Consider the following 10,000-nt stretch of genomic DNA (forward strand, 5'->3'; position numbering starts at 1 on the left):
AGGCTAATCGGCCCAGCTCAACAGCCAGCAACCTGCAATGCAAAACTAGGAACAGTATGCAGGCCAAAGTAGATACACAATACTATAGGCCCTAGGGCCGTCACTATATATATATATATATATATATATATATATATATATATATATATATATATATATAATATAACCCATCTCAACGTGAGCCTTGAGTTGGGACGTTGTCCTCGGCAGCTAAACAGTCATACTCTAATAACGTCAGCTTGCACGCACACACACACACACACATGCATTTTTACATTTTCAATTTTCTGTTCTCTTGTAAATTTTATTTCCATAATAAACCATTCACAGAGTTTCATTATCGGAAACTCTGTGCATGGTTTAGCCCGGCATCTCTCGGCCTGTCTCGGAGGGGAGTCCCCAGATGGGGGTCCGCTGCTGTGGCCTGGGTGGGCCCGTCCCCCGCGTGGCCTGCTCTCACGCTCTCAGTCACTATGCTGGTGGCTGGGGGCTGGGGGGGCGGGTCGCGTGGGGGCTGGGTCCGCCCGGGCCGCAGCAATGGGCCCCTAGCACAACGACCTCACAAGGTTCCTCCTCAGCCAAGTCACTGGGGCAATCCATGTGGCGATCCATGTGTGGATTGCCACCATATGGTGGAAAGGTTTTCTTGCGTTCACTGGGGGTGAGGGGGTGCCGCTGTGTCCCGGCCTGGCCTTCCCTCCCACGCCTTATGTGGGCGGGGGCCGGGTCGGGGGGCATCGGTGCTCTTCATCACTGGTCGAGGGCTGCCGGTTGGTTTAGAACAGCTTAGGTAGGCGATAGATTAGCTACAGCCTAAGGCTGACCTGTTAGTGTTCAGGCTAAAATCAGACTAGAGCAGGGTAGGATAGGCCAGATTAGGCTGTAGATTAGCTAGATACTATGTCCCAGTTAGCTCTGGTTAATGCTTAGAGTAGTCAGTTGTCTGATCTTCTCCCCCCCCCCCCCTCTCTCTTTCCCCCTTCCCCCGCTTCTTCCCTTCTTCCCCCTTCTTGTTCTCCTCTCTTTCCATGCTCTTTCCTCCCCCACATCCCACCGCCCCCCCCTCCCTTCTCCTGCTCTCTCCTCCTTCTCCCCCCCTCTGCTCCTTCTCCTCTTCTCCCCTATTTTCCTGAATCCCTGCCACTTCCTGCTCTCCCTTCTCTCACATTCCCCCTGCTCTCCTTCCCCTGCACCCTCCCACCTCTCCTTCTCTGCCTCTCTCCTCCTCTCTGTCCTCCCCCCTCTCTCACATTCCCCCTGCTCTCCTTCCCCTGCACCCTCCCACCTCTCCTTCTCTGTTCTCTCCTCCTCCACATGTCCCATTTTCTCCCCACCCTCGCCCTAATCCGGGCCCGTATCCTACTCCCTCCCTCCACCCTAGACCCTACCTCTACTCTACCTCCCCTGTACCCTTCCACCTCTCCTTCTCTGTTCTCTCCTCCTCTCTGTCCTCTCCCCTCTCTCACATTCCCGCTGCTCTCCTTCCCCTGCGCCCTCCCACCTCTCCTTCTCTGTTCTCTCCTCCTCTCTGCCCTCTCCTCCCTCTCACATTCCCCCTGCTCTCCCTCCCCTGCACCCTCTCCTTCTCTGTTCTCTCCTCCTCCACATTTCCCATTTCTCCCCACCCTCGCCCTAATCCGGGCCCGTATCCTACTCCCTCCCCTCCCCCAACCCTAGACCCTACCCCTACCCTGGCTCTCCCTCCCCTGCACCCTCATCTCTCCTCCTCTGTTCTCTCCTCCTCCACATTTCCTATTTTCTCCCCACCTCCCCCCTCTCCTCCCTCCTCCCTCTCCCTCCCTCCTCCACTCTCCTGCTTTCTTCAAATGTTCAAATGTTATCTTTATTCTGTATATTCTTGTTACTGTGTGTTAGCTAGAATCAGCTAGACATACTTTCTGTGAAGCCCTCTGAGACATGCTTGTGAATTAGGGCTATATAAATAAACTTGACTTGACTTGACTTGACTTGACATGCCCAGTTGCACACACACACAGATTTTGCCCTGCCACTCTGCATTTTGGTTTTCATCATTTCAAAATAGTGACCCCCCCCCTGAGCCAATTATACAATCCTTTGCATCTACGGTACATGAAACAAATATATTCACATTGTTGTGTACGTTTTGTATGCTGCTTATTTGCGAAGATAATTAACATTTATGGGCGTCATCTTCCCAGATGGGAACACAGCAAACACGGGAGCTCCAGCCGGCCAGTGGCCCAAGGCAACGGCCAATCACAGCTCGTGTGCTGTTCACGTCAGCCGGCCAATCACAGCTCGTGTGCTGTTCACGTTAGCCGGCCAATCACAGCTTGTGTGCTGTTCACGTCAGCCGGCCAATCGCAGCTCGTGTGCTGTTCACGTCAGCCGGCCAATCGCAGCTCGTGTGCTGTTCACGTCAGCCGGCCAATCGCAGCTCGTGTGCTGTTCACGTCAGCCGGCCAATCGCAGCTCGTGTGCTGTTCACGTCAGCCGGCCAATCGCAGCTCGTGTGCTGTTCACGTCAGCCGACCTGGAGTCACATTTTTGGGGGCAGCGTGAGAGCGGAGTGAGGGCTTTCATGTTCCAGTATCAATACAGCTTTACTTCTCTCATCAAATTCAACAACATCTTCGCAAATATTCTGCTCTTTTGATGCTGTTTTTGTATGATTGCACCTCAACGTGTGTGTGTGTGTGTGTGTGTGTGTGTGTGTGCGCGTGCGTGCGTGCGTGCGTGCGCAGCTCTTTTGGATTAGTTCTGGCAGTTTAGCTAAGAAGGTAATCTTCACTGGATAATGCTTTACAATGCCTTCTCCCTCGCTTTGAAACAGTGATGTCTTAATAAAAGTGTGTGTGTGTGTGTGTGTGTGTGTGTGTGTGTGTGTGCGTGCGTGCGTGCACAACCCTGCTTTCTTCTGTGTGTGTGTGTCTCTTTCTGTTTGTGTGTACACGCGCACATTCATTCCGTCGGTCTTCATGCCCTGATGTATGTGTGTTTGTGTGAATCTGTGTGTGTGTGTGTGTGTGTGTGTGTGTGTGTGTGTGTGTGTGTGTGTGTGTGTGTGTGTTGGTCACCACAGCGATTGAGATTGCTTTCCTGTTCTCTCCGTATTTAGGTCCTTATCCTCGCAGCCCCGACTCAGGCCCCCTCAGGGCATCCAAGAACAGTGCCTGCCTAAAAAGCACACTGGGCCACTAATACAAGAGTCACAGGAGGGATGGAGAGAGGGAGAGAGAGGAGAGGGGGAGGCGACAAAGCAAGTAGGAGAGAGAGAGGGATGAAGGGATGAGGGAGTAAGGGAGAGAACGAACGAACGGAAAGGTGCAAAACTATACGCTTTATTATACTTATACTCCTTTTACATAAAGAAAAACGCTTATATGCATTTTTTTTAATGCAGGTCAACCCCTAAAAATAGGTGATGGACTGAGTGTCACCAGGCTTTATGCGCAGTGGACTCATCTCTGACCATGTAGACAGTACGGCCTTATTCTTAAATAAACTGATGACATCGGTAATTAGGGCAATCGCCTAATTAAAAAATCTGGCTCCGTCAGGTCTTTACACCGCCTGAAAGTTTCGGCTCGATTGCACGTAAAACGGCATGGCTGTGGCCGGCACAAGAATTTAAACAAGCAAACAAACAGAGATTGCCCACATTGCTAAATTCATTTGGTGATCGAGTAGCTCTGTACTCAACCAACCTGTTCTGAATTATTATTATTTATTTATTTTACATGAAAATATTAAATTCCACAGTTTCCAACCTCGCATGTGTTGTAGTTTAGGCGATGATATGCGATGGAGTGACGCTCGCCAAATGCACTCAGATCACCAAATGTGCACCGCTGGAACTGTGTTCAAACTGGACTTATTGGACCAAACTGACCAGACTGGACCAGGAGTGAAGTGCCGATTATACCTTTCACACTGAAGACAAAAGGCATCTAGATGTTAGTGATGTTACTGGGTGTTTTGCCCGATCTAAAAGGGGCTTTAAACTAGCGAGAGGGATGGGAGAGAGACAAGGATAGAAAAGAATTGCTGCAAGGTTTATGGATGGAGACAAGGACTTTCTCTCTCTCTCTCTCTCTCTCTCTCTCTCTCTCTCTCTCTCTCTGTCTTTCCATCTACCTTTCATTCTCTCTCTCTCTCTCGCCTCCCACAGCTCACTCCCTCACTCACTCACCCCCCTCCTCTTCCTCTCTGCTTCGTTTTCCCTGTAAACTCCACAGATGCCAGTTGAGAATTCCTCCACTGCTGTGAAATTCAAAACAAGGCTTGTAACCAGTTTATGGTCTTCTATGGGCCCCCTGGAAATATAGGAAAACACAGAGAGAGCTACAGACCGAGGAGACGAGCGGAGAGAGAAGAGGGAGAGACTGTGAGAGGAGGAGAGAGAAGAGGAAGAGACTGTGAGAGGAGGAGAGAGAAGAGGGAGAGACTGTGAGAGGAGGAGAGAGAAGAGGAAGAGACTGTGAGAGGAGGAGAGAGAAGAGGGAGAGACTGTGAGAGGAGGAGAGAGAAGAGGGATAGACTGTGAGAGGAGGAGAGAGAAGAGGGAGAGACTGTGAGAGGAGGAGAGAGAAGAGGGATAGACTGTGAGAGGAGGAGAGAGAAGAGGGAGAGACTGTGAGAGGAGGAGAGAGAAGAGGGATAGACTGTGAGAGGAGGAGAGAGAAGAGGGAGAGACTGTGAGAGGAGGAGAGAGAAGAGGGATAGACTGTGAGAGGAGTAGAGAGAAGAGGAAGAGACTGTGAGAGGAGGAGAGAGAAGAGGAAGAGACTGTGAGAGGAGGAGGAGAAAAGACAAATGTAGAGACAACATGCAGAGTGAGTGATGGAGGATGCAGAAACAACCAATTACAACCAAAATATTGTCAATCCAGGTTTGATTCTTTTGAAAAGCTGATTCAGATTTCCACCTCCTCTCCTCCAGGGTACATGACACCTCTCTCTTCCTTATCCACCTTTAAGTGGTAACCACGGTAACATCCAATCCCCTGAGAGATAGGCCTAATTAAATTAGGACTCCTTTGTGTCAATTAATTAACGAGACGGAGCGAGAGATAGGGCGAGTGAAAGAAAGAGAGTAAGCCAGAGAGAGAGAGAGAGGGGGGGGGGTAGGCTTTTTACTCAAATGGTGTCTCTATAAATTAGGCTTTGTTGAAGAGTAGAAGGGGTGAGCGAGTGAGCTTAGCGAGCTCGGACAATAACACACAAGTGCCTGCATGCATAGTGCACGTGCACACACACACACACACACACACACACACACACACACAGATACATACACACACACACACACACATAGACACTGCATGCATAGTGCACGTGCACACACACACACACACACACACACACGCAATGGAAGCACCAGACTCATCACCACTTAACACTCAGAGTTCATGTGTCCTCTGCTGTCTGTCCTGATGTCCTGAGTTGCACAGTGGCACAATGTGATGACGTCACTGCTGACGATGTCACAATGTCTATGAAATCACTGATGATGTCACAATGTATATGATGTGATAGGAATGGGATGTTGATTATGTGTTTGTGTGGGTCAGAATCCGCCATATAAGATCGATCAATGATGAGGTCACAATGGCATCACTGATGATGTCACAATCTCTATGACATCACTGAAGCATTCCGAACAGCTAGTAGTGCCCAGCGAAGTGGACTGCACAGGGTATTCAGCCATGTTAAGTCCACTTCACTGGGAACTGCTAGCCGATCGGAACGCAGGCCTCGGTCAAAGGCCTCGGTCAAAGGCCTCAATGTCTGCCTTGACCATGACTGTTAAGCTGAACAAAGCAGAGAGAGATCTGCCTCCAAAATAAGACAGATCTCTTATGACATCATCACTGATGACATAACTGATGACATCATCAGGGGGAAGCAGTGAATGGATGCTGATGATGTCAAAATGGTTCTGAGTGTTGAGACGCAAAAACAGATTTTTTTACGCTATAGTGCCCCGCAGGATTCGAAGCGGGAGCCGTCGAGCAGCGAAGGAGGTCGGCGACTCGGCGTGCTGGGGCAAGGCCGAGAGCTGTTTTTATCTGGCATTGCTGCTAGCGCTAGCTGCTAGCCGTTAACGGATAGCGTTAGCTGCTAGCCGTTAGCTATAGATCGTCAGCGATAGCGTGAAAGCGTGGTATTTTTGCTTAAGGTTATCATACTGTCAGAATCTCATGCCCTTCTTTCTCTGTTAGATTTTAGTTAGAAGATGGTCGACTGGAGGACATCAAAATGCTCAAGTTCCTCCTAATCTTTCCTCAAGCTCATTTATGTATATTTACAGTATATATCATTTATATAATATAATTTATTTATATATTATGTGGATTAACTCTGTGTTTGTGTGTGTGTGCGTGTGTGTGTGTGTGTGTGTGTGTGTGTGTGTGTGTGTGTGTGTGTGTCTCCCCGTGTCTCTCTCTCAGGTGTTCGGCTGGACCGGGTCCGTGGTGGGAGGCAGAAGTATAAACGTCGGATAGATGCAGAGAACAGTCCGTACCTGAACCCACAGCTGGCTCTGCCCCCCAAAAAGCCATGTAAGAACACACTCGCACGCGCACGCTCTCTTGCACACACACGCACACACACACACACACACACACACACACACACACACACACACACACACGCTAACTCTAATTGCTAACATTAAAATAGCCTTTTTCCTTCTGAGGGTTGGCCTACAACCAGCATCCATCCCTCTATTCACCAAGGAGATGGATGTGCCTGCAGGCGTGGGAGCATAATAACGCAGTACACACTGACGCACAGTGCCGGGCCAGCACCAGCTCACTAGCCTACATAGATATAACGCAGTACACACTGACGCACAGTGCCGGGCCAGCACCAGCTCACTAGCCTACATAGCGGTCAGTGTAGGACACACGAGAGATGGTGCACCATATCTCTCTCCACAAAGAGAGACTGTTAGAAAGCTGTCTCTCACTGGGTGCGTTCAGGCAACATGCAGGAGCCTAGGTGAGCATCCAGGAGTGCAAGGGGACACTTTTTCCACGGGTCTCTATCCTTACAGAGACATTTGGACAGTAAAAAAAAACACACGCACGCACGCACACACACACACACACACACACACACACACACACACACACACACACACACACACACACACACACAAGGCAGGAAGCAGGAGGCAGTGGGACGCCCATCTGTTTGGGACCACGTTTATTGCCCCGTCTCTACTGCTACCAGTTTGTGCTCGTAACATTTTAGATGTGTAATATTTCATTGTAAAGGTATTCATTTAGCTCCGGCTGGATTGGCGACTTTTTTTTTCTCTCTTCCTTTCTTTTTGAAAATATAGAGCCATAACCAAAGTCTGAGTATTGAAACATTAACGACAGAGAGAGAGAGAGAGAGAGAGAGAGAGAGAGAGAGAGAGAGAGAGAGAGAGAGAGAGAGAGAGTGAGAGAGAGAGAGAGGCAGAGAGAGTAAGATAGAACCAGAGAGAGAGAGAGCGCCTAGCCAGTCCCCCTAATCCGGATTAAATCCAATCTGGCAACCACATCAAACTAGAGTTAGCTCTCTAGCTAACCTTCTGCTCACACACACACACACACACACACACACCTACATACACACACACACAAACCTACATACACACACGCACACGCAGTGTGGATTGAGCAGTGTTTAGCAGCTTGGTCCCCAAAGCCCATTTTGCTTCAAGCTGGAGCATATTCTACTTTAGGCCAATATGCTGAATGGCTGCACGATAGCTTACTGGGACTCCTGCACTACTAATCATAGAAATGATGGGATAATACGAGTGTGTGTGTGTGTGTGTGTGTGTGTGTGTGTGTGTGTGTGTGTGTGTGTGTGTGTGTGTGTCTGTGTCTGTGTCTGTGTGTGTGTGTTTTCAATATACATGTGAGCATGGTTGCGTGTGTGTGTGTGCCTGTTTGACTAAAAGGCTTAACAGGCAGGATGTCCAACCAATTTCCATTCCCCACTTAATTAAAGTAGCCTAATAACTGTAGCTTCAGTTTTTAATAGTTATCATTTTTCATCAAACAGTTTGTCACATTGTGGGGAAAACGGTCGGCATGGGAACGAACACACCCTTTGTCAAATATATTTAGATTAAAAAAGAAATAAAAGGCTTTTACACTTGAATTGCAAAAACAATGGGAGTTATAGGGTATATAGATTATCTCCTTTTCTTTCTCTCTCTCGCACAAACAGTCAATATACACACGCAAATTCCCTCTGTCTGTCCCTCACACACACACACACACACACACACACACACACACACACACACACACACACACACACACACACACAGTCTATCTGTCTGTCTGCAGCCCCATCCCCAGCCTCGGTGTCCCCATTGATTGTGTGAGAACAGAACAATAGCCCAGGGTTTGGAAATGGGCTTCCATTGATTCTAATTAGGGAAACATTAAATAAGATTTACCCACAGATAGTGCAGTGTGACTGGGATTGGTTGGGCTCAAACGACCCTGGAGCTGGAGCTATGGGGAAGTGGGTAGAGAGGATGTGCGTGTGTGTGTGTGTGTGTGTGTGTGTGTGTGTGTGTGTGTGTGTGTGTGTGCGCGTGTGTGTGTGCGCGCACGTGCAGAATTGGGTTGGAGGATGTTGGATCAATATAGCCCCCGCCCCAACCCCCACCGTTCCTCTCCCTCTCTCTCTCTCTCTCTCTCTCTCTCTCTCTCTCTCTCTCTCTCTCTCGCTCTCTCTCTCTCTCGCTCTGTTTATCTCTATCTAACTGTCGCTCTCTCTATTCTTCCTGTCTGTCTTTCACTATCTATCTCTCTATCTGTCCATGGTTCTCTTTCTCTTTCTTTCTCTTTTATTTGTCTCTTTTCGTCTATAAGCTTATCTATTTTCGCCAATCTCTCCCTCCCTTCCTCCCTCTCTCTCTCCCTCCCCCCTCTCTCTCTCTCCCCCCCCCCCTCTCTCTCCCTCTCTGTGTTATTACTCCCATGCTTGATTAGCCAGTGCATTAATTGTGAAGCCGGGTATCAGTCTGTTACTAATGGGCCATAGAGATCTCATCACCACATGTCAGCATTACCAGCTGAGCTGTTTGGCTCTCAGTATTATCTTTCCCGTCTGTACGTGTCGGAGAAGCTTCTTAAGACGCCGATAGAACTTTTTGGGCAACTTAAATCAACAGCAGTGCCCCAAGAGGTAATAATCACCTTTAATCACACCTTGGCGCATGTTGTTGTTGTCTGAAAAATATATATATAGAGAGATGTTTGATCCTGCGTCCAGTGTGTCTTCATCTGTAGTTCTGCCAAACCGCCTGAATCAAGTCAATTGACCCTGCTTTGATTCTTGAACAATTCCACAGGACATTGAGTCGTCGGCGAGCTTCTTCTGATTAGTTTTGCTTCCACTGCAGATTTGCACACCATCAGCAGCACACTGCAAAAAACCCACGTCTCTCCAAAATGTCACCCTTTTAGGAAGTGAAAAAAGGTGTTTTGATTTGAGAAACTTCTCGTTGATTCATTTTCATCAGGTATAGCTTTAGAAATGGCATATTTGGAGTTACACGGTTTCTTCGAGGTTCCAACCATTTGATGAACAAACTCTGCTCACATGTGGGCTCCTCCACTCTGGAGCTTTCCACGGTGCTGAATCTATGTTGAGGAAAATCCGGCTCCATTAGGTCACCAGCAGGGGGTGCTCTTTACACTTCGTGAAAGATTCAGTGCGATCGCACCTAAACTGGCATAGCCGTGGCCGAACACAAGTCTGCTCACACACACACACAGACACTGAGCATCTTATTATAGGATGAATCGTTCAGACTAATTTTTAAGAAAAAATGCTAAAATTATCTGGTTCCAGCTTCTTAAATGTGAATATTTTCTGTTTTCTTTAGTCTTCTATGAGTAAACTGATTATTTGTTACGTTGTGGACTTAGTTGGTCAGGACAAAAGAAGACATTTGAGGATGTCATCTTGGGCTTTGGGGAAAAAGTGATCGACGTTTT

General features: G+C 48.3%; 1 protein-coding gene across 6 annotated transcripts in view; it reads left to right on the plus strand.

The window, feature by feature from the left end:
• esrrga (estrogen-related receptor gamma a) overlaps nt 1-10,000 on the plus strand; it is a gene marked incomplete at both ends in the record, with an annotated part of 79,697 nt that overhangs the window by 24,234 nt on the left and 45,463 nt on the right. For all 6 annotated transcript variants that reach the window (XM_083650555.1, XM_083650556.1, XM_083650557.1 and 3 more), the window contains one exon: nt 6,434-6,544. In XM_083650555.1, coding sequence (XP_083506681.1) covers nt 6,434-6,544 — 111 coding nt within the window. The remainder of the gene's footprint in view (nt 1-6,433; nt 6,545-10,000) is intronic.

Source organism: Poromitra crassiceps (genome assembly GCF_964638095.1).
Source record: "Poromitra crassiceps genome assembly, chromosome: 14".
Classification (NCBI taxonomy): domain Eukaryota; kingdom Metazoa; phylum Chordata; class Actinopteri; order Beryciformes; family Melamphaidae; genus Poromitra; species Poromitra crassiceps.